Here is a 25855-nt window from a genome sequence, read left to right on the forward strand (position 1 = left end):
TGTTGGGTGTCTAACAGAGCAGCTAGGGTATTATATTGGTCATAAGCTGGGAATCAGTGACTCACTGCAGGACTTGAGATGTGCAAAGCTGCTCTTCTGCTGACACACGTTTGCCACATTCCTGCTATACTGTAAAAAGACTGAACTGAAGCTACCTGTACATGACTTTGTGCTCCACAGCTGAATGGAACTGGAGAGAGCAGTTTCACAGCTGGAATTTCTGAACTCGAAACACCCTGACTCACAAACTTTGCACTCAAAGGTGCACCTGCACAGAGCCATCTTGCCTCAAAGCCAAATAAACATATTTCATGCATTTACAATTCCAAAACTGCAAGCACAGACTTTACTTGCATCGGTTTATTTAAAGCCTGTGTACTTTACAGCTTACAGACATGAATGAAAACTGCATCTGATTTGTTTCTGCAGGCAATAAAGATACATACAGTCCCCCACTGCCCAAAGTATTTCACAGAAATTATATATGTAATTAGTCCATTCATGAAGCTTGTCACTTAAGCACAGAAGCACCAAAAATAACTTGTTTCACATGACAATAGCTTAGAACAATGCACAATTATGTTACTATATATACAAAAAATATTTTAAAACATTAAAAATGGAACTTTCAATTTGTTTAAAGAGTACCATTTAAATCTTTATTTTTCTATAACTCTCCTTAAAAAGGAAACATCAAGATTTCTGTACTTCTGCAGTAGGTTCGGTTGAACCAATATTAATATTTTTGTGCCAATTAGGTAGTCTAGTTATCTGGCACTTTTACTGTACATGTAATGATACTGGTGCCTCCCCAATCTTTAGACTCCAGCACTGAGGTAGCACCGCCTCTATTTAGGAGGCATCTTTTAGACCATCTGTTATGCCACAACTACAGATTTTTTTGAACAATATTTGGTAGAAGCTGCTTTGCAGCCAATGCACGGAAACCTGATAAAGCCCTCATTTTCTGACACTGCCAAATTTTTGATAAGCCTCCCGAACACTCATTATAGCTAAGAACAAATCCTCATTTACAACGAGGAACTGTTCATAAGAACCGTCTTCTCCTCAGCTAGTTAATATTATTACCGAAGCAGGCATACCTAAACAAGCTAAACAGAAAACATGGGAACCCTCTTACTTTTATATAACTGCATCATGATGTTGTTTGCTTCCAGAGAATCCACACACTCTTCTGCAACAATTCGCTCTCTGTTAGTTGGTTGGCATAAAAAACATAAATCCTTATTTTAAAATAGACAAGAAAGTTGTTTTTTTAAGTTTTAAAAGTTTTACATTAACATAAGTTTTCAAAGTCAAAACTGGCCAATTATTTCTGTCCAGTGTTGTGCTCAAAAGACAATTTAAAAGAACAGAGATCTTAATCATATAATGATTAAGAAACTGTAACTCCATACATAACATAACTCCATTATGCCCTGCGCACTTCAAAATGCCTTCACATTATCAATCAAAGATATATGGTAACTACTGAGCTAATGTCAAGATTATGCAAAGAGCAAACAAGAATGAAGCATACAGTACAGCTTATGAGATGCAGCAAGAAAATCATGCTTCCAGTGCAGACACCTTAGAAACTATTTTTGCCCCAAAGCTGAATCACATTTCAGACAGCAAACATACCGATTCAAATGCATTTTCATTTTAATTTCAGAAGGAGTCAATAAATTATTTGAGGAGTTTTTGTAAATGTTCAATAGATTCAGTTTACAGTTCAACAAATAAATAACGCAGGAGACCAGCCAGGTGACATTGTCCAGGGTTAGCTCACGGTGGTAGGGCTCTTGCCAGTTTCAAGCAGTCTCTTGGTATTGAGTAGTTTTCAGTCATGGAGGACGTTACTTGTGGTCTCTGATAGTCTGTTCCTGTAACATTCTGTTTCGGTTTGTCATACAGTCCTCTTCCATTTTGCAGTCTTTCTGCTCTGATCTGTGGTGTCTGGTAGTCTCCAGCTAAGCTGTCTTCTTTCCTGTAAGTACTGCAATCATTTGTCTTGAAGGAAGGATTCTTATTCAAAGCTGGCACATTGTAGCCCACTTCTTGTGTGAAGCCTTCCTTCCTTAAGTTGTGTCTTTCTATTATAGGAGTGGCGTATTCCGGTTCCTGATTTGTCAGGGGCAGTGCATACGGATTGGCTGTGTGCAGGTAGTCATAGTGTGTCCCAGCTTCTTGTAATTCCTCCTTGGCATCTGTGTCAATAGGCTTGAATGTAGAGCCTTTCCTTGTCACTGTCCCTGTTCCAATCATAAGGGGCTGGTGGTAATCTTAAAAAGAAAACAAAGGTATTTTCTCCCAATCGACAGCTCACAGTCTAATGGCAATAACAATGCTGGTAACCAGTGTGGATTCTCACAATAGGGGACACAGACTCACATCTAATACACCAACTGCTACTAGACTGCCTGACTCTAAGAAGGTTTCATTTGTATACCTTTTTTGTACAAAGATTAACACCCGTTTTTATTGTCATATCTATATAGAGTATTTCTAAAACACCCAGGGAGAGGAAACTTAATTAAATTATAAAAGTTAAGTATAAGCGAGCATAAGCCTAGTGATTTTTATATGTCCCATACATGAAACTTTCCTAAGTTAAGGTCAAGTGAAAACTAATGTTGGTTATATATTATAAACAGGTTTGAAGAGTTTTATGGGAGCATGTGTGACCTGGGGGAGAATTCTGCATTGGGAAAACACTGTGTAACTACGTGCTCTTTACCCGCCATGCTACTGGTGACCAGGTCCAATTTCTGCATTGGGTCTTTCTCAGAGCTGTAGCTGAAGGTGAACTCTGTAGACTGGTGCCTTGCAAATGGCTGTTTTATCTGTTTCCAGCAACCTGATGTGACACAAAATAAAATGCAAAGAAGACTGATTTATTTATTTGTATACAACAGAAGCTCATCGACCTAAGAAATAATAACATAAAAATGCCATTTTACCGTTTCCAAATATTTCTGAATTTTTGCCTGAGGACCTGCAGGTCTGGAGTCTTGTTAATAACGTGTCTGCCCCAGTGACATGCACAGACCTGAACTGCTTTCTGTGTTGTACTGTTGTTACCATTTTCCCACACTCACACTTTCTCATACCATTTCATAATGCCACATTAAAACCACCAAACAGATTCAATTGCTCAAGGTTTACCTTGTGGGCAAACTGCCCATGAGAAAATAAGACTTGATTTTCACTGTGGACAAACGATAAGTAATCTTCCCAATACACTTGCAATTATTGTTTTGCACAGCTTTTGCTACACTCCTGCTAATGTTTAAGGAAATTCACACAGCAAATATTTCCAAAGAATAAGGTTCAGTTTGTAGGCAAATTTCTAGTTTTTTTTACATAACACAATCTCTGATAATTTATAATGGATACAAAAGACAAATCTTTGTAATCTGAATAGTTGATTTACCACACAATTATATAAGCTAGAGGATTAATACATGTTATGCAACACAGGCTGAAGCTGTGCAACATCCAAAAAAGACACAAGATAAACCTGTATCCCGCAAATAGTAATATTGCATAGTCTGAGATTTTGACAAACCTGAGAAAATGGAACTTCTGTGCCTTTCTTGGTGAATTCTTAAATGATTTTCAAAAAGCCACTGAAGGTTAGAAAAATCTTTACTGACCTGATTTCTGAGCATCAGATGAACCGTATGTGTTTTCTTTTGTCTTCTTTCTACAAGAATATGACAAATGCAATTATGAGTAGCAAAGACAACAGTCCTCTATCTGAACAGAACCACATCAGGGAGAGGTCTCCTGGGTTTATCACAGGAGGTCAGGGCCCATTGTCTCTGCACCACAACAGCCACTCGTGGCTTTGTACATCATGGCTCTACATCATTAATTACTATTTCTCTTTCACTGGTGGCAACAGCAGCTGGCAAATTTTCTAACAGTGACCCTTAACCCCAATTCTATCTCTACATTCCCCTGCACAAAGGAAACCCATATTAATGGATAGATATGATGGGTAAAACAATGCAGCCATCTTCCATAAATCCTCACTTGTGGCAGGCCGTCCCTTGCTTTTTTCCCCCAAATAAAATGTTTGGCATATGTGAATCAGGGCTCTTAGTTTACTCTGGACAAACACAAAGAAAACTGGGTCTCCTAATGACTGGCTGTGACAGAGCTGCTCTACTAATCTGAACAGACACAGACAACAGCCAAAGAGTCATTCACTGATAACAAATCCTGGTTTGTCTGGTTGGTCATTTGTCCCTGCTGATAACCAACACACTCTCCTTCACACAGCTATGGAAAGGAAGTGAGGGAGGCAACTGCTTCATGTCTGGGAGGCCTGGTGCTACAAGAAAGTCAGACAATTGCTTCCCACATCTAACCTAACCTTACCTTTTAGTAGTAGTAGTAGTAGTAGTAGTAGTAGTAGTAAAAATAATAATAATAATAATAGTCACTCTTTACATTTATATAAACTTTTTACCCCCAGAGGATCCCCAAGCACTTTACATATTGGACCACATAGGGAACTGTGAAGCACGGCAGCCATTATGCACTAGCAGCTGATCAGGTCAGGACATGAGAAACTTCCAAATTGGTTACCTCCTATGGGTGGGCCAGTTTATGCAAGCACTGAATGTGACATACCGTACAGATCCCTGCAGCAGTTTAAGAGAAGTGCCCACTTCAAAACCTGAGTGATCTGAAGCAAATTGATTCCTGAATTATCATTTGTTCCAGGATACATAAGGCTGGATAAAAGATGTATTTTATCCTGGATTCCTCAGATTCTAAAAAAATTTAATAAACTGCATTTTCATAATGTTTTTCATCTCAGGGGATCCCAGACACTTTGCATAGTGTACAGGAAAGGACCAACTACACCCACCAATAATACTTTTAATGCAAGTACGACTTAAGTGAAAAGATAATACAACTCTTTATGAAATTGCATCACTTATTCCTGTAACTATGGTTTATAACTTTTTAAGACCATGTTTGGTGTAAGTACAGAGAATTATGAAAAGTAATAAACATTTACTTACTTCTGCACCATCTTGTAAACATAAATTCCAACAACCAGTAAAACCAATATCGCAAGAGTCGGGACAATAATTACGGCCAGTTTCACTAAAAAAGAACAAAAATAAGTCTCATTTAGTATGTTTGATGGGCTTTAATATGAAAATCTGTAACACCGTCACTGGCCTGCACGTTCTCACCGAGGTCAGGTTGCGAGGCAACTGGTTCTGTGATTTCATCCTCCCCAACAGACTTTGAATTCGGCTTTACATGATCTGGTTTCAGCTCAGTTGAATTGTTTGCTGTTGGGGAAAAAACAGACAGAAAACTCAATTAAAAAGGTGTTACCCTTATCACTGTCGCAACAACACTTGAAAACTACTATTTTGTACTAAATCCACTGTATATTTCAAGTCTCAATGTGATTAAGATAGACCTAGCGTTTAGATCAACAATCAACAAACTAACTGAAATTTATCTTTGCGGGACAACATAACAGTATATACACTTCCCCCCTAAATTAGCAGCATGTAGTAGAAGTAACAGGTCTTTACGGTTTACAGCAAACAGCCCTACTGCATATGTTGTTGACACCACACACGTGACCTAATGCAGGATTGGGAACATGGTCAGTACTAGAGGTTAACCCAAGGGCACCGACAGGCTTTAAATCTTTTCACGCAGCAGAGCCCTGCATTTGCACCCACAGCTGACTTTGTTTAGCTTGCTTTAAAACAATAAAACAGCATTCAGGAGTTTGAGCTTTTCACCATAATAATCTCAAACTTCATCAACAGTGTTCTGCCCACACACAATGTGCCTCTGCTCACCTCGTATGTACTGGCACCCAAGCAACTGGATCTTCATGGCTATCCTCTGGTGCCACGTCTGAGGAACAATGCGGATGTAGCGTGCCACTATAGGGGGGAGGAAATTATTGCGCGACTTGTACCAGTAGTCCAGGTTTCCTTCAAATATCTGCAGATAAATGGGAATGATTTAATTAAATTTAAAAAGGGCGTGGGGCTAAATGCTTACTTCTGGGTGAAATTGTACAGCTACATTTGTACCTATGTAACAAAAAATAAAATCTACATAAAGAAACATGTCTTTTTAAACAACATCCAGCTGCTTACGACCATAAACTCAGCATCGCTGATTTGATCAAGTAAAAAAAAAAACATTTTGTATTTTCAAAAACGTGTTGGATAAAAAAGTAAGCTGTCCAATATTGTTGGTGCAAAAATGAATAGTAATGCTGAACTGTTGCTTTCTGTACACACAGTGTTCGCTCAATCACAGTGTTTCTACTGCCTATACAAGGGATGTCCTGTATTCTTGTCAAACTCTTCTAAAGTATTACAATATTTTTAGAACTGGAACAGATGAAAGGTTCAGGCTATGAAAAGCAAGGCAGAGGGTTTTTGTAAGACCCCAGGCACTAGTACTAGGTGGTGATGATATCTAACCATATCTTCGGAGCTGCTGTTCCGTGTGTAGGTCTTCCACTTATTTTTTTCTTTGTGCTCAACTGTGTAACTTTGAACATAAAAGTCGAGATCGGAAACTGTAGATCCTGCGGTTATTATTCCTGCAAAGAAAAACAAACAAAAGTTACTGAAGGACAAAACAACTCAAATAAAAATAAAAAATAATGATACAACTCCTTACTAAATAAAGTAATTCTTATACTGAACATCGGCTGTCAATCCTCTGCTATTGGAATATAATAAAATCATCCATCAAATCCAATATCAAGACTTTCAACATTCCACTTGATCCTTGACACTTCTGCTATTTATCGAGCTACTTCTTAAATCCACTTGCTGTGATTAGGGGTTTGGCTTTGAGGCACTTTACGGCAACCTAAAGTTTCCTCAGCAAACTTTACTGCTTTTGGCCTCTCCCTGTTAACATGTACACAATTTCCATTTTTGTTTTAAAACTACTCATTTTAGGTTAATATATTTTAAATAAATTTTATATGGAGACTCCCTTTTAACATGTCCATTTCCTACCTTTTTAACAATCTGAACATTTTTCATTCTTCATATAACATCTAAAAAAAACCCTTCGAGCTGTCCCTTTCATTGTGAAGACTATGGCCAATGGACTTCTGTTTTTTCTCATGTTCCTATATTATTGTAGTCCTACACAGTACTGAAATTAAATTTCAGTAAGAGATGAACAGTGGTGCTCTGATAAGATTTTCTTTTGGAACTTGGAAATTAGAAGAGGAAAGAGTCTGAAGCTGCCACAAACCCAGTAACGTGACGTGCTGAGCTGTCGCTCCAGTAAAACGGGAAATACCTGCGGCAAATCAGTACTCTGAATCTGCAACTATGTGCATTTTTGTGGCACAAATATTTGTGGTGTTCATCCCATTCAAGACAGTAAGAACAACCAAAAGCAAAGCTAGCTTTACTCAAAACCAGCATTACAACATATATGAAGAAACTGAAACCACAGCATTCACTGCATCAATACATCAGTTTCAATGGTATAATATGGGACTAACAGGACATTTCATTTACATTTTGGACATTTTCAGGAATGGAAACGTCCAAATGCATTTCTCATTCTCAAAATGACTTACTCCTCAGTAAAAACATATCCTTCATATTTTAATATTTCTTCACTCAATAACTAATTTAAGATTAAAAATTGATTGAAATACATAATTAAGGTAAATTAGAGTTAATGAAATGTTCTAGGTTAAATGTAAAGGTTATTTAATTTTTAAAAACATGGAAAAAATCACCTCAAACAGGTTCTATATTTTTGATGTATAAATCAGCCATCAGACATATCACTCTGCAACTCACAACTGGCAGCCCACTGAAGCTCAGCAGTTGTGAGCCTGGCCAGTACCTGGATGGGAGACCTCCTGGGTTTCTGCTGGAAGAGGTGTTAGTGGGACCAATAGGAGGGCTCACCCTGCAGTCTGAGTGGATCCTAATACCCCTGTATAGTTTTGGAGACACTACACTATAAAAAGGCGCCATCCTTTGGATATGACGTAAAACTTAGGTCCTGACTCTCTGTGGTCATTAAAAATTCCAGGGCGTTTGTCAAAAGGAGCAGGGGTGTTACTCCGGCATCCTGGCTGAATTTCCCCCAGGCCTCTAACAATCATGGCCTCCTAACAATCCCCATTTAATGAATTGGCTTCATCAATCTGTTCTCCTCCCCACTGATGGCTGATGTGTGGTGAGCGTTCTGGCACACTATGGCCGCCGTCGCATCATCCAGGCGGGGCTACACACTCGTTGTGGTGTAGGGGAGTCCCCATTACCTGTAAAGTGCTTTGAGTCGAGTGTCCAGAAAAGCACTATGTAAGTCTAAAGTATTATTATTATAAACATGAAATTATGACTAAATGCAAACAATGTATGTATGCTATATCGTTGCTTTTTATTGTAAGGAATCTTTAATAGATGAAAGCTCAATCATTATAAGAAAAGTATAATTCTGAACATGTTTACAATATTGTATGATTTATTTTTAGTTGAGTTCACTAGAATTGCGCATCACTTGACTCAGGCAAAACAGTGACCTTCCACTGCTGAAAGAAAGTATTCTTCAGCTACTTTATTCTTTCTCCTGTTACACAACAACCATTGCATGTCAACAATACTTTCCTCTTACTATCCACATTCCAATCAAAATGATATTCTTCAAGCAGTCAGTGATGTAAAGGCACTTTTTGGAAACAAAGCTGACATTCTTCATCAGCACAGTGCTTAATGCATAACCAAACAGCATGAAATGAACTAGTTACTCACGGGCATTACGCAACTGATCTTAAAATAATGTCTACTGTATTTTTAAACATCTTTATCCGGGACATTTTCAGTCATGAATGAAACACACAGCACACCATTCTTTTACATTATGTAACCCTCCAAACTCAAATGGGATGCAAATATAAATGCCAAGTTGAAATCTGGGATGACTACTGCAAGAAGTTATTTATGCATGTCACTTAACATCCGCAGTCTTCAAGAGCAGAAAGGATAGGAGTCTTACTTTAAGTGTAATTACCCCCCTTGTAAAAATCCAGCATCTATGTTTTTGAGCAGTCATATTTGGACCTCCAAATCCCACTGACCTTTTCTGAAGCACAAAGTGAGGAAAATTTTTGAAGTAATTAACAACAGTATGTCATAGTTGACACCAAAGAATGGTTAATACATTTCTATTGGGTTTTTTAACTTGGTCTATAAATTACTTTTGTTTCATATAATTGCATTTAACAATATACACTTGACAACTTAAGTAACAATTTAATATGCTGAGTTATTGAATAAACAGTGATATTTATCAAGAAGGAAGCTCATGTAGGATGCAAGTACACACCTATGCTAGAAGTCAAACTAGTTGAGTCATACATCCAGATAAGAATCAAAGTAGGTAAAAAGAGGATAGATAAAGGTCAAATGCTCAAGGTGAGAAGATTTAATTAACAGAGAACCACGGGGATCTGCACCAGGACCACTTATCTTCCTAATATCGATCAATGAATTAAATTCTGGTACAGTTAGCTAGTCAAGGTTGAAGAAAGTACCAAAATAGGTAGATTAGCAAACACCGTAGGAACATCAAATTAAAAAGACTAGGATAAACTTCAAGACTGGACAAAAATAGTTGGAAGGTGACACAATGCAGACAAGTGCAAGGTTTTGCACGCAGGAAGTAAAGACAAACTACATGAGGCTATTTATGAAAAAGACTTGAGCGTTTATGTTATGTCACTTACACCTTCTAGACAACACAAGCATATATATATAAAACATTCAGCATATATACTGTAGTTAAAAGTATAGAATTTAAATCAAGGGATGCTCCATTAAAATTGTACAATGCACTACTAAGACCTTATGTAGAATCCCACATTTGGTCACCATGTTACAGAAAATATATTCATGAAATCAAAAGGAATGTCCTACACCAATAGGCTGAACTGAACCTTTTTAGGCTGAGGAGAGAAGACTATGAGAGGACCTCATAGTCCTCATAGATACTATAGACCTCATAGACACAAGCATTTAAAATACTCAAAGGCACTGACATGGACACATTCAACCCAGTGTATTTCTTTAGAATAAGCTGTGAAAAATGTGTGAGTCAAAGGACAAGTAAAATGCCTTTAAAACTGAGAACAACATGCCCTCAAAATGCTGTTGGAGTATGATGCAAGCTAGGAAGCCATGTTCTTTAGACCAAAAGCCTTTCTTCAACAATAAACTACTAACTATCAAACAGGCTAAACTGGCACAATGGGCTTCTCTTGATTGTAGAAACTTACTCTTATCAGTGCAGATACTTGATAAGCAAACAGGTTAAATACATAATATTTAATCACCTTACTACCTTCATCTTAGGCTGTATTATAAAATGCACTGTTTGTGCAATCTATCACACACAGTGTACATATGATACCACACTATTATATAGTATAGTATATACTATATAATATATAGTATATATATTCAGGGTTAACAAGGACAACTTCAGTAGTGCCAATAAACTCCTCCAAACAGTAGTATACTTGCAGGTTCCTAAACAGCACCGGGTACTGATTCTGCCCATCTGGACACAGCACTACAACATCATCAGAAATCCTCCAGAAACTATTTCAGTAAATGTCTGACATCTTTTAAAATTTAATGGTTTTTAAATACAAGGCTCTTCTACAAAACTTAACAAAAACAGTATCTAAACTGTTCTCTGGGTGTACCATCATAACACACACTAACCTGTGATTTTCTTTTTCTCTCCCAGGTCAATAACCAGCCATTGGCGACTGTTGTTATGATCAGCTGCCCAGAAACGTCCCTTCTCATCAAAGCTTATGTTGTGTGGAGACCAGTCAGATGATTTCTTTGTTTCACTGCTCCCCTGCCAGCTGGAACTGGCTGTGACAGATTCTGGTCTCAAATTAGTTTGTGTTTTGCAGTCTGTAAGAAAAATGTAACAATATTTATAATATACAGCATCTGTAAAATACAAACACTTAATTAGAAAACTCATCTTTGATACACTGTTTTCATTACTTCTTTCAAATACTTAATATGAGAAAACAGTTCTAGATGTCCACCTGGCATTGATTAGAGATGTGGAGCTATCTTTTTACTTAATTAAGGGACACATTTTTCCCACAGAAAACACTACTTCTGTTACCTCAAAATGGCGAGAGGTGCCAACAGAAAAACCATCTTGAGAAAAAGACAGTGATTAAAACAGACAGATGTTTTCTATAAAAGTGAACATGAGATGGAAACTACAGCTAAAAATACTGGTACTGGACCTGAAAAGGATTATGTCTCTACTATAAAATGATGGACAGTATGTAAGAATTTAAAAGAATAGATTACTTTGCCACAATAATACTGCAGCATCAGCTACAAATTCTCTGTGGGTAGCCCTGTTCAGAAGGCCAGGTTAATCAAAGGACATCATTAGAGTGCATGTGATCAATCAAAGCTGTGGACTGCCAGTGTATTTCATTACAAGCTCAATAAGCACTGAAGATGTCTGCAGAGATTGGATTGGGATGGATAAATTGGCAGACAGAAATAACGCCTTCCTTGATTGTGTTACTCAAATGGAATCTCCTGGGATTTACAGTAGATAAGACAAATGTAGTGTTTCCCATACTTAATATAAACGGACAAGGAATTATTAAATTCATATGTGACCCACCTTTGCTTCTGCAATATTTTCAATCAGCTGACATCTTTATCAAAAGCAGCTAACATTTTGTGACTCTTTCTCATTTATTGAAGGTTTTCTCTAGGCCTATGGTAGGCCTTACTCTACCAAGCTAACAGCAAGCTTCTATTGCATTACACCTATACACATTTTAGGAACATTTTTATAAAAAAGAAAGAAAGCAAGCATCATACATACAGACTAGACATACATTCATTAATTTCCCTCACTTCAGTTTTCAACAAAATTAAAACTGTGATAAACTGAATTCTGGGCCAGAGTTATCGTCTTCCACAAAAGATGGAAGTATAAAAATAGTAACAAAGGTATCATTTTTAAAGCACTGTATAAGCAAACACAATACACAGTGGAAGCAAAATAAGTGTGCAACAAAGAACAGCAAAATAATTTTGTGAAACCAAGAGAAAGGCTAAATTGTGTATTAACAGATTAAATAAAAAGATAGATTTTTAGTCTCTAAATGAAAAGGATAATAAGACCCCTAGGTCTTATAAATTTGACTTAGTGCTGATGCAGAGCACTATTAGCCAGAACACAAGCTATCAGCCAAACAGGAGCAAGTACTAGTGGAAAAGGAAAGTACTAGTGATTACTTTATAACTTTCTAGCTAATCCATCAAGATGCCATGATTGGTAATATCAAAGCTGCACTTAAGATTAGAAGGAAATGAATATAATGTAACCTGGAGTCAAATGCCATTACCTTGATGAAAGCTGTTTCAGTAAAGTCTCTCCGTCTTAAAACTAACTGTTGACTAGTTTTAAGGGACTATAAAATGAAATTAAGATTGTGCAGCCACCACTGTTTCCTGACTTTTTTAATGAAAATGGAAACAGGATTGGCAACAATAGCCATTATGTTTAAGCCTAGAGACAAGACCAGTTTTAAAGGACTCATTGATGGCATTAGTGATAAATGTAGAAGGAAATGGAAAGCTGGCTTTAAATATAAGTGTAGTTAGAGGGTGAAAGACACGGGTAACAGTTTTTACTGATGTTTATGCTTCCAATGTAATTTAGTAGTTATATTATCTATCAACCATCAACATCAGTAAAATTGGAGAAACACAAACCATTGTGAAGCAGGAAGGGTGAGGTTGTATTGATTGCAGAAATCAGGTCAAGAACCAGTCATTAATATCACAATTTGTTGTGAAGGAATTGCACAAATGTGGCAGTTAACTGATGAGTAGAGAGAGGGAAGGCAGAATTATTAGCTGACTCAAGCATTTAATGGATTGTGGAGAAGAGGACTGAATAATTAGTGACTCCTTTCAATAAGACTGGAAAAGGATGAGGATCTATATCCCTCCTGGGTTCACAGTAGGTTTAGCGAATCAATTTATATGCCTACAGATGGATATAGTGCTTGAATTGGGCAAAGTCAGGTCTATGGAAGGTACCACACTGTTTACTATTAGCTGGAGGTGGTGAGACTGAAGCACAGTAAAAAAGCCTTGTGGTCAAAAATGCTCAAAGGTTTGGAATGCCAACACCACAAAAATGGATGAAGTCAAATGCATGGCCACTCTTCTGTGTTGGGAAGATGACATAAATGGGCTCAAGCAGAGTTAGCAGCTCTGTCATATCAGACAGAAACCTAGAGGAAAATCCAGAAGATGGACGATAAAAAAATAACTACCAGCATAGGCTGAATTCCCTAGTGTGAAAAATCAAGCATTCAGAAGCTATAACGCTGGCTTCTGTGAGTATGGAACAGGTTACCCAGCCATGTAGTTAAAGCAGATTCCCTGGCCTCCTTCAAGAAACAGATGGATGTGATCCTTGGAAGACTTAGCTACTAACTACAAAATGATCCAAAATGCCTCTTGTTTATTTGTTACCTTTTACTATGTTTTTTGGACTCTGCACAGGGAATACACTTGAGACCAGCAGCTAAGCAATGAAAAACCCTGACCAGAAGGTGAACAAAGCACTAAACCAACATTATAATCATACAAGCAATAGGTTTATTCCATGCTGAAAAAAGAAGAAAGAAAACACAACATTTTGACTGTGGAGCCTTCTTCTTGTTTTCTTTCTTCTCTTTTCAGCATGGAATAAACCTATTACTTGTTCCTTTGCAGCCTACGCATGCTAATGCAGCTACCCACCTGAACTATTATAATCATATGTTATGCATGGTCATACCAACTGGAAATGAAGAAAAAAATATCAATGCAATTCAAGGGGTATGTCATATAATGAGGTTTTAATATGCTTGCAATAATTGAAACATGTTGTGATTCTGCATTGCTGTGCAAGCATCTAAGGTTTATCCACTGTACACTCAAGTGTCCTCTGCTTGTATTTACAGTGCTGTGTCTAAAGATGTTATGTGCAAAAGTCATATTTTCCTACAGTGTCTATGTGCAAAAGTCATATCTTCCTACAGTGTCTAATCTAAGTGCAATACGTAATTCGATTCTTAATTACTGTACATCTCAAAAACAATTTATCTATAACAGAAAAGGAAGGTAACCAGGGACATTTTAATCCTATTCTGGTAGTACATAACCTAAGCTATGCAGAAAGAAGTAATGAAGTGAGGATATAACATTAGTTTAAAGGAGACTCAAAGATAACACCTATGAACTGAAGCTACAATTAGCACATACACGGTAAAACACCTCTACAGACATATAAAAATAATGTTATGAATATCAGAATGGACAGAACTATCCTTACCTTTTGCAACAAACATGAAAAGTGTATCAGACAGAGACCCACTGAAAGAGAAAAAGAAAAAATCAAGTTGGGGTTCATACAGTAGGTCCCAATGAGTACAATTACCGTGATAAATTACAGTCTCGTCTCTGAGAGAACAATAGTTTTAGTAAAGAAGGCAACTCCATCATTGCTTCCTATAGATCCTGTCAGCTATTATCTCTACAATATGGTCTAAAGTTTCCACACCCTTCCTGTTGTGCTTCAGTTCACTTGCATCGTACAGAAAGAGCATGAAATTAGCCACTGAAGGAATGTGTGACAATAACAATTAAAAACTTTTTAGAAGAGGAATATTATCCTTCTCTGCTACAACTAGAAAACATTAATTTAAGCAGACTAAAAAGCACATGCATCCTACTTTTAATTTTAATTCTGCAGAAGGCACTACCAACACTGTAATTTACACTTTAAAGGAATAAGACAGGGTTGGTTTTCTTTATACAGAGAGAAGAGCTATACAGACGCATATGCATGGCTGCATAAAGATAAGTGGGATTAAAGTAATACTGTAAATTTATTACAAATAAAAATCCTGTCTTCAAATATAGATTCAAAAACTCTTTGTGAAATACTGGTTAGATCAAATGAAACTCAAGTGACTTTGGCAACTACTGTATATTGAAGTGTAAGAGAATTTGTTGTTCATGATTTAAATGTTAAAAATGGGGAAAAAACATAGAAAAGAGACAGGAGTCAGAATATAAATGTGTTAAATGTGTCTCAAAAATGCTGTCTTGTAGTTAGCTATTCTATTTCAGACATACTATTTTTTCAACACAGTAAATTTAAACCTGTGAAATGTCATGGGCTTGTCTGAGCAATAAATTAAGCTATTAAAGTCTTAACTCAGCTTGAAATCACCTTGGGCTGGGAAATATAGCTGCTATGTTCCTGAGCTAAAATTCCATTGCCACTGCCATTGTAATCCAACTTACAAGCACCAGACTTGTCTGGGCATTGTGTGTCTGTGAGCCACTTCACCACCTGCCCCTCACTTATCCCAATTTAACTCTTTTTCTAAAAATCAAAATCAAGATCAAAAGTTCAATAGTGAAGGCTTAATAGGTTACGATTACCCAGGACAATATCCCAATTAGAGACGTTTGTGCCCCTTTCAAGAATCACTTTTTTGCAGTAACATACTCAGTGCACCCTCAGCGTAGCCTTCAACTGCTTTGGAACATACAGGTCGAGAAATATTTAGAGAGACCAATGTATAACCATGTAATAGGGCACTGGGCCACAGTGCGTGGCCAGTACAGCCTGTATGCACTGTGGTACAGAGTCTACCAGTTTCGGGACTCTGCAGGATGGATGCAGCACCATTCAAGTTAATCAACTCACGCCTGGTTGATGGAGGTTAGCATCCTGAAAAATACACCTCCTGGCAGGAAATAAATGTTACAACGTGGAGTGAAGATGATCCCTCACTACCATTAAGTAGTGATTAACTTTGACTTTGCTTTCTAAGGGAATGAGTACATTCAGACCGCACCAGGATAATACATCCTTCAATATTACAGAACCCACAGAACCCTTCAGTGTTAGAATCAAGCACTCCGGGCTTTAGAGTTATGTTGTCAACACATGCACTTGTCCATTTGTCAAAACAAATTAGTCTGACTGGATCACATTTCTCCGCTCCCTGGTTAAATCCATTGCTTGAGCTATTTGCACCACTGGACTTACAAATGTGCACTGCCAGTTGTGATGAATGGTTTGTGAACTGAAACCTGACTGTGGTATCCTAAACTGAATGAATGCACTGATATCATAGTGCTGGAATATGCTCTTCTTCCCACTACTGTCCTTTGCACTTAATGTCTTTCTAATGCCTTGGAGTTTCATGCTGACATCATAGACACCGCTGCTCACAAAAAGCTCCTGCCAAAAGTTAGTGAAGCTCCTGCCAAAAGTGCCCCAACAATCACCCCTCTTTCAAAGTCACTGAATTCTCCTCTTGCAGCAACGTGGGCCGTAATTATAGGCAACCAGGCTTGTGCAGCACTAATTACATAACCCTAAGCATGCTAGGATGTTATTTTCTTAATTAGCATGAGTTATACACTCTTCTAGTGTGGAAGTCCTTGCTTTCAATAAAGTACATTAAATCATTGAATACTACAGTATGTTGGGAAAAAAAGCATGAAAGTATTCAATTTTTTGTCCACTTTCTCTATGAAAATGTGGTACTAGATTACTAGATCTTAAACATAAAAATTACATTTTGAGAGAGGCACTACATTGGTATCGTAGCAAATGTCATACTTTGCATTTAGATCAAAACATTCACCTTTTGTCATGTCTAATCACAAAACATTTTGCCACGTTTACAGGATATTAAGGTTCTTTGAAACGTATTTTATACCCTTCTCCTGAGCTGTGTTTTTATACAACTTTATCCCCATGTTGTTTTGAAATCTCCTTGATTTTTTATTTTGAAATTCACTAACAGACTGAGGGACCTAAAAGAGGTTTTTATTCTAAAATAAAGACACTATTATTTCACACACAGGCCACTCAGTCATTTGTGTGGCTCATTAAGGTAATTAACAGCTTAATTTGGACAACCGATTGTATATTTTACTTTATTTTTTCATCATGCAGATATTTTTTGTATTTGTTAATGGGTTCAAGTTGTGTTAAAAGCAATGAGTTATGTCTTTTACCTGCCTGCAAAGCCATTTTCCCATCTGGGACAATAAAGGGAGTAAGGAAATTTTGAGCACCTGTAGTACTGTATATTAAATTTAGGTTTGCCACAGCAAGGGGTATGAATGCTTATATGAATGAAAAATGAAAAAGCCGGGATTATGTAAGCTATCTATTTTTTAAGCTATATATATATTTTTTGCTGTGAATGCATGGAGTAGGTAGTATGTATAAAAAATAATTGCTATTTCAACATTTCATGACTGAAAGCTTTACAGCAACAAAATGTTAAAAGAAACTGTGCAAGGGTTTGAATACTTTAGCAAGGCACTGTCATTTTGTGACACCTTTCAAAAATTTTTGCACAATATTTTTGTGCAATTTATCACACTCCATTCTATAACCTGTAAAAATTCAGTCTCAAAAGATAACAGATTCTAAATTATGATAAAAAATATGCCTGCGTTGCTAGCGATAATGTACGACATCCACTGAATCTTCTCACTCCATGCTTGTGGCCTCCCATAAATCTTTGCAGCTGCTATTAGTGTGGAACAATGCTTCATTCATTAGCTTGGGTTTAGTCTATTCGTCAAAGAAGTCGCAAATCATAGATAACAGAATATAACAAATGTTCTGAGGTCACAGGAGATAGGTGAAGGCCACCTGTGGGAAGGCAGTCATTTATATAAAAAGCAGTTAGGTATGTCATAGAATATCAATTGTTCAATAATGCCTTTTGTCCCCAAACTAGTTATTTTAAAACAATATTTACCCTTAGGATTTTGGTTCCTGTAACATTTTTAAGAAAGCTGTACTAAACAATTTGTCTGTAAATGCATTCATAAAATGAATTATCAGTGCTGTATGTATCAGTTGCTATTCTGAGTTTCACTATACCATGAGACGTCATTGTCTTTAGGCTGGACAGGACAAAAATGCAGGCACAGCGCTAGCTCTGGATTGGGCATCACATTTAGATATTTAGCCCCCGGGTCTCCCAGACAGAAAAGTGTGGGTATCTGGTTTGTTTTGGAAACATTTTTTTTGGTCTGTCTTGTTGACAACCCTTACAATTTAGGACCCAGGTGAAAGAGATTCATAGAATGTTCAAAATTTTAGATGTACAGAAATGTCCTCAAATGGCTTCAGTACATCAATACTTACACTTTAGACTGAATTCCATTGGCCCTGATGCCATCATAGTGACTTAGGCCTTTATGCTCCTCGACTGATATCTGGCCACCCAGCTCATCCAGTATGACTCCCGCATGGACAGCTGCTTTACAAAGGACAGATGTCTGGAAAAAAAACAGTGTATTGTAAAGTGACGCAGGTTAACATTATCACACAATACTACTCTCATGCGTCTTGATTGCCAAAAACTCACCAGTGCTACAGCTGTTATCTCCTGCTTTGATCAGGCAATGCATTTTCCTTATTGCAGTAGAATGGAAACTATCTTTAAACTGTAATTTTGAAATAATACAGTCTTACTATTTTGCTATTATCTTAGTACACACTGAAGAGACTCTTGTAGCTTCTTGAAAAAAATATGCCTCAACAATTAACATTATTATATGTTTATTCGTGCTTTTAGAAATGCATGAACACAGCAAAGTAGAATCAATTTTTTCCCCAGATTTTGCTCACACAATTCAAAAGGCTTTTTGTTTTATATGGCTGATACGCCTTCCAAAGTGACTAAGACGTGGGCCCATTTATATAAGCCTACAATCATGCCTTTAAGTAGACCAGTTAAAGTGAAGTAAACTGCTGAAGGGCACAACAGTCTTTCACAACACAGGATTTAAGCCCTCAACCTTCCAGTTTTGTCTGAAGATTGTTACTATCACTACCTGGTCACGCAGACCACAGCAAGTATATTCAAATCAGAACAGATTTAGACAGATCAAGAGGTTCCACTATCAAGCTTGCTTTACAGTAATCCAACGTTAGCTTTTATTCTAGTTCAATATGCCTTGATTTTCAATCTGTTAAATCTAAATGTTTAAAAGATCATATACAACACTTCAGAACATAAGTAAACATCATCAGCTTCCACTTTGTTTCTGTTTCCTGAAATCCTCTCTCCTGAACAATGTCTTTTTTACAAATATTCCTATACTTCTATTAATAATGGAAGAGAGACTGGAGCTCTTTTATTCCATCTTTCAAGGGTTCTTCAAAAGGCTAGCAAATTAATCCTGAGCCAGTACCAAATAGCTGGTGAGGCAGATGTATTACATATTAATACCCTTGTATACTGACTATTTAGAAAGTAATTGTTCCTAAATATTTGAATCTAGATTGATTTTAATCTTATATATTGATACCAGCTTACAGCAAATGTAAAAAGCCGTGGGAGCTCAGACTGGGTGTGCCAATCTATACTCTTCATTTTTACTTTACCACAAGCAATGTGCATTAAATTATATAAAAGGGTATAATAGTGATTCTAATTTTAAAGAGTACTAGTCTCTCACTAGTCTGTGATCCAAACTTATCATTCAAAGAAGCTGTATACCAATCAACTTTAACTGCATTCAGAAATAAAAACTATATTTGAAAATATATGTATGCTAATGCTTGCAACACATTTCTGAAAACACTGCATATGAATGTTCACCAAATTTGAAGAGGACTTATTCTTCCTTTCCTGTTAATACCAAAAGCTGAAACCTAACAACATAAACTATAACTTATATAACACCAATGCAATATGACATATGCCATTTAAGCTTAATACATATATCCAGATATTTTTTTCAAATGAGACTAAATGTAAAAGAAAAACTGTGGAAAAACCCCAAATCAACAAATGTATTTCAGAAATTTGCTCATTTTGAGATGGACAAGAGGAAAGATGCAAGCCACTCTACATTATGAAAGTTCCACCTTTTCTATTACTAAAATTCAGTACTTTTCTTCCTGGTGTGGTCCATTGTTGACTGAATCCCTGTCAACGGCTAGTCAACGAGGGCTTTCACACACAGACATCCTGTTACAAAGCATGGGAAAAGAGGTCCCTCTCTGTATACACTCCAGTGTTATTTGCATTTAGCATATTATAGTGTTTTATTATGTAATTATAGTGACACTTTCATGTAAAATCCTAGGTTCAAAGGAGGAATTTATTCACTTATTGCTTTTTAAGATATTTTATTGCTTGAAAAACTCATAGAACATCAGGAGTTTGAAAGTACTGTACTAGGATCATTTCAAATCATTAAACAAAAGAAAGTGCAAAACAAACATATAGCCATGTTAACCATGTGCTCAAAACACATATGAAAGTACTAAAGAACACTACAGGTTTTCACATCATATTTCAAGCCTCACCCTGAGGAAGATGCTATTGGGGCTTCCCTATCATCACTTCCTGAGGCACTGAACTTCACGGAGAAACTCAGTCTATCTCTTCAACAAAAATACTTAAAAACAAAATGCTATGTGCTTGTTAATCACTATTGGAAATTCGCTCTCCATTTTCTTATCACTGTTGCCGCCTACCAACTTATCAGTACAAAAGTAAAAAAATAAAAATAAAAGTAAACTGGAAGTCTGAGAGTAAAATGGTAAATATTTTATTAAATATTGCATATGTACTGATATAGGTTTTAGCCTAGAGGTTTAATCAGGACTTTGTAGTCAGATCAGTGTTTTTGTACGTTAATGGGGGGCATTTTGATACCAAAACTAATTTTAATACCTGAGGGTCAAAATATTGTAGCAGTCGCTTCTCCCCTACCTGGTCTTTGGTATTGAGACACCCTGGGGTGGAAAAATATTTTTAAACCCAATCATCCCACAAGCCTAACTCAGACTTTGAACATAAGAATTCTCGTCAACACTCCAGACTCGAACTCTACAAAAGTGAGATCCGGGCCAGGTGCTCCTCTGTCTCATCTTCCAGTCCACCCGTCCCCAAAGCAAAGAGAGAAAAGTTGTCCATAAATCCAACTGAATGTAGACGAGTGCAGCTGTACATTTCAAGTTAGCAGAAATAAACTTGCATTCTGTGTTTCAGCAAAAGAAGGTAGTGGGTAGTAACTTCAGGCCAAACCTATCTGAATATGAATTGTGTTTGTGAACATCCTTTTCATAATTCCTGATTTAATAAACAATAAATAATGAATAATCCTTACACGTATATAGCACTTTTCTGGACACTCCACTCAAAATGTTTTACAGGCAATGGGAACTCCCCCCCACCATCAATGTGTTGCTCCTAGCTAGATGATGCAAGAGCACCCATAGTGTGGTGAGTGTTTGAGCACACATCAGCTCTCAGTGGGTAGGAGAACAGAGTAAAGAAGCAAATTCATAGATCAGGATTATTAGGAGGCCATAAGAGGTGGAGACCAGGGGTAAACTTGGCCAGGACACCCCTACTCTGTCCGAAAAACTGATTTTCACATAGATTGTTGTTGCTAAGGTTATATCATACAATTGTATAAAAAACAACCTAGTACACACCTTAAAATAAGATCAACTGCTTCCATTTCCTATAATGTATTCCTCTAGACCTTCTAGAAGTACAGCTTAGTTTGGATGACTTGTGATGTAACACAGATGCTGAGCGGTCATAAAGTTATGCATGGTTACATAAACAGCTTTATGTACAGCCTTTCCACAAACAATTCACAGAAAGAAATAGGGAAATTCACAAATTAAACATATTTACTATATCTCCTCTAAGGCACAGACAAAAATACAAGAAACATATCTTTGTATATTAATACATGCTGTTTTTGCTCTTTGGAAATTGACATAATGGCACAACAGAGTAAACTTGCATAAGGCAATGTAGTGGTTTGCCTAGCTCTTTGACCCTCTTTCCTGGTAACCTAGTTTCCAACGAGTCCCAGTTCACAGCTGAACAGCAGAGGACAAGAAAGGAATGAGAAAGATTCAGACCTGCTAGAGAGGAGAGAATTGGTTGGTTGATGCACATAACTTTAGCAATGTTGCTCCTCACCTATCATCACAGTTGATATGACATGAAATGATGGTTCTTGCAACTGGAAAGCACATAGTCACTTTTCTTGTAACACAACAATAACACATCAATCACATACATGTATTTTCTCTGTTCAAGCATAAGAACATGTTTACTTACATGTCGATATCCCTGTGAAATGTCCCCTGAAACATCACCCGCTATTCCTTTGCAACCTGCAGGACAGTATTTTCTAGGAAAAAAAACATAAATGTACTCAAAAAGTAACATACAGTATTATTTGAATCATACCTAACACTTTCTTTTTAAACTATCAATTAAATTGTTCACAAAGGCAACACTCTGTATTGTTTTAAATACATATATAAAGACAGAACTTCTTACATCTATTTTAATTAAAAAAAATAAAAAATGCTAATAACATTTTAAAATGTAAGTATTTTTTTTCCAATTCTGTTTATTGAATATCACAGCAGAGACATCAATATTTAAACTTTTACGTTTTTTTAAGAGAATAACAATGAATGTAAGAAAAAGAAATGAAGAATGGAGTTAAGGAAAAAAATAAGAGTGAAAGAGGAAAAAAGAAAAAAAGACAGAAAAAAACAAAAAAACAAAAACAGGTACAGTCGCAGCTATATCAGAGTTTACCATTTAAAGGCATAAAGGTTATAGCATAGTTATATATAATGGCTTAGGAATATATACTGAGCTCCTCTTTTAAACCTAATGCTCTCAAAGGCGTATCCCACAAATCTTTAAAACGGTCCAGCTCACCTTTTAGGATGAATCTTAACCTTTCCAGAGAGATCAAGTCTCTTATTAGTAATTAAAATGTAAGTATTTTTAAGACAATTAGATCCTCACTTGCCTAAGTATTCAATCACTTGCTGGTTCATCCTTAAATCAGTTCAAGTGTAAAAAGAATAGTTTGAAAGGTCAGAAAAATAAGTGCAATGGTCTCAAATAAGTGCTACAGCTCACATCGTATTGCAACAAACTGACCATGAACACTAAGAACTAAGAACACTAAGGATAATTTTGGTTTCTGTAGTCTTTCTGAGGTATGAGTTCTTTGAGAACAAACACGGTTTTCTGAACTCAGACATCAGAAAGACTACAGAAACCAAAATTATCCTGCAGCTAGGTTCACACCTTCCCCCTTCTCTTAACGACAGACTACTTTTCTTCTAAATTCTCTCTATTCAATGTAGATTTAATTTCACACCACTCTACACCTATCCTGACTTCACACCTCTGGATTGTTCTTTGTGTTTTGTTTTCCTTTAAAATTAAATCTGTCACTTATCTATGGCCTTTCCTGCACTTTCTGACCACCTGGTCTCCATCACTTCACCTATTTATCCGTCGGTTAATCAGAGACTTTATGACATAACCATACTAATTGCAATTTAGCTTAAAGGTCGCTGAAATCGGTGTGTCAACAGTCTATAGGCACTATATATTCTAAAAAAAACAAGTTGGATGACTTGTAAGGAGCTCATTACTGCTGAAGGAAGAATAATAGGTTTAGGTTGGAATAATAATAGTAATAATACTATATAATACTAATAATAGTAATAGTAATAATAAAATATAATAATAATAGTCCCATATAGGTTGGAATAATAATAGGTTTATTCCATGCTGAAAAAAAGAAGAGAACAAGGTTTCGGCCGTGGAGCCTTCTTCAGACTCCACCTCCGAAACGTTGTGTTCTTTTTCTTTTTATTCCATGCTGAAAAAAAGCCTATTACTTGTTCCTTTGCAGCCTACACATGGTGATGCAGCTACCCACCTGAACCACTACTTTCTAAAGTAAGACATTTTGTGGCCTACCAGCCTGAAATCGGTGTGTCAACAGTCTATAGGCACTATATATTCTAAAAAAAAAACAAGTTGGATGAGAGATACTTCTGTTCTTTTGCCTCCAGTGTTTGTTTCTGCATAGATTTTTCACACACTGCGCACATAATTCAACACGTGGTGCGGCAATTCATGACCTCCTCAGCTGCTACAGGCAGGACACTGCAGTGCATACTTCCACAGCACTGATCAGATTTAATTAAACACACGCAAGACATATGTTGGGAATATTTTCATCTCTGTGCCAAAGAACACACTGCAAATTAACTCTTACCTGTACTTTGAAGCTGAAAAATGGCTTCCTTTGTCTAAGCATGTAAGGAGATCTGACAGGAAACACAACACAAAAAACAAAACGGTGAAAAGGAATCTCATCATTTAAAATACGTTAAAAAGTAAATAAAGGATGTTTATAGAAGAGGAAATCTATTTTAGAATTCACAATGTGGAAACTTTAAATAGCACAGTATCACTGCCTTTATTTTAATTTCACCAACTGAGGTTAAATGAGAATAAAAGTAAATGATACATAATTGTTTTTTTTAAATACAAACCAAAAGGTTGCATTCCTAGTTTACTGCATTTCCAAATGTGTTCATTTTTGTTTCTGGTAAAACTAAACAAAAGAGGTAAAATACAATTGTTCCTGGGCTTGGATTTGATTTATAATATTAATGTTTAACTGAAAACAGATTCAGCATCAGTGCTGGCTTTAATTACTGTGTGGTTTATTATGATGTTTATCACAAGTTTCAGGCTTTACCAGCTGTACAGCCTGAGCAGAGCATGGTACGTTTCTGCATGCGATGCATACCAATTCAGATTTTGTTCAGCCTCTTAAAACTAAATAATTAATGCATACTAGAAATAGTGAAGCTCTGCATTTAATACTTGGGCAATGGTACACAAAGGAAACAGGAACTATTCATTATGTACTATATATCCATAATTATATGTAGATTGAAATGCTCTGGTCAAAATAAAGTCAGTGCACAAAGCCTTCTAGAAGATTGTTTCTTCAAAGTTAACTGCATAAACAAATAACAAACCTTTGCGATCACTTGCTGCATAAGAGAGAAGGAAACCTCGGCCTGATATGTGACTCCTGCTTTGAAACTGAACCGCAATCTTGCTGGAGTCCACGTGGACCTCTCTTGTGACACCATCCAGGCTTCCACAGTACGTCCCATAAACTAAAAAAGAACAAGTCGTGTAGAGCTAATTAAAAAAAGACTCTAAATATGACCATATCGTTGCCTGAAGGCAGTTCCGCTTTAAACAAATCCACTAAAGATTTTACATATAAATGGTTGCCTGTACAGTAGTTTAGAGTAGTGATTAGGACTCAGGACTCCTGACTGGAAGATTGTGGATTCAAATCCTGGGTGTGGCACTGGTGAGCAGGGTATTTCACTTGGATTGCTCTAGTACATGGCCAGCAGTACAGTTACAAATGCAAGTTTCTCTGGATAATAACCAGACACACTTTATGAGATTTAAGTTCTTCATCTTACTGTGTCCTTTATTTCACAGATAGTGATTCTACCCTACATGTGTAGCAAGCAACATTCACACTATATTTAGTGTGGACCTTTTTAATCCTTCTCCCAAACCACTAAAGATTTGTTAAGATTTGAAAAGCACTCTGCTAATGCCTGCTACATTTTTACATGTATAGTCAGCAACAACTTAATGCAAAAAAAGATCACAAAATCAGATGTTTTTAAGCTCTATCTTGCAGACAAATACCGAGTGACCACGGTACCTCCTCAAACTGGAATGCCAATATGTACCTGTGAAAGTTAAAAAAAGACACAGTAGAACTATATTTTTAGATATTTTTATAAAACCATCTGGACCACTGCTTTCTAGATTTCGATTTACTTTAGG

The 25855-nt window shown here is 36.7% G+C and overlaps 1 protein-coding gene across 1 annotated transcript in view; it reads right to left on the reverse strand.

The window, feature by feature from the left end:
* Window positions 1-318: 318 nt before the first annotated feature.
* The window catches only part of dcbld1 (discoidin, CUB and LCCL domain containing 1), a 42547-nt gene continuing 17010 nt past the window's right edge, over window positions 319-25855 (reverse strand). The window contains exons 3-15 of the mRNA XM_088909197.1: window positions 25015-25158; window positions 24240-24291; window positions 22259-22331; window positions 18304-18437; window positions 14443-14483; window positions 10779-10979; window positions 6489-6610; window positions 5850-5997; window positions 5220-5321; window positions 5043-5127; window positions 3660-3709; window positions 2741-2860; window positions 319-2285 (exon numbers count right to left, since the gene is read on the reverse strand). Of these exons, the coding sequence (XP_088765323.1) occupies window positions 1789-2285; window positions 2741-2860; window positions 3660-3709; window positions 5043-5127; window positions 5220-5321; window positions 5850-5997; window positions 6489-6610; window positions 10779-10979; window positions 14443-14483; window positions 18304-18437; window positions 22259-22331; window positions 24240-24291; window positions 25015-25158 (1769 nt within the window). The 3' untranslated portion in view covers window positions 319-1788. The remainder of the gene's footprint in view (window positions 2286-2740; window positions 2861-3659; window positions 3710-5042; window positions 5128-5219; window positions 5322-5849; window positions 5998-6488; window positions 6611-10778; window positions 10980-14442; window positions 14484-18303; window positions 18438-22258; window positions 22332-24239; window positions 24292-25014; window positions 25159-25855) is intronic.

This window comes from Atractosteus spatula, chromosome 2 (genome assembly GCF_055471065.1).
Source record: "Atractosteus spatula isolate fAtrSpa1 chromosome 2, fAtrSpa1.hap1, whole genome shotgun sequence".
Lineage (NCBI taxonomy): Eukaryota > Metazoa > Chordata > Actinopteri > Semionotiformes > Lepisosteidae > Atractosteus > Atractosteus spatula.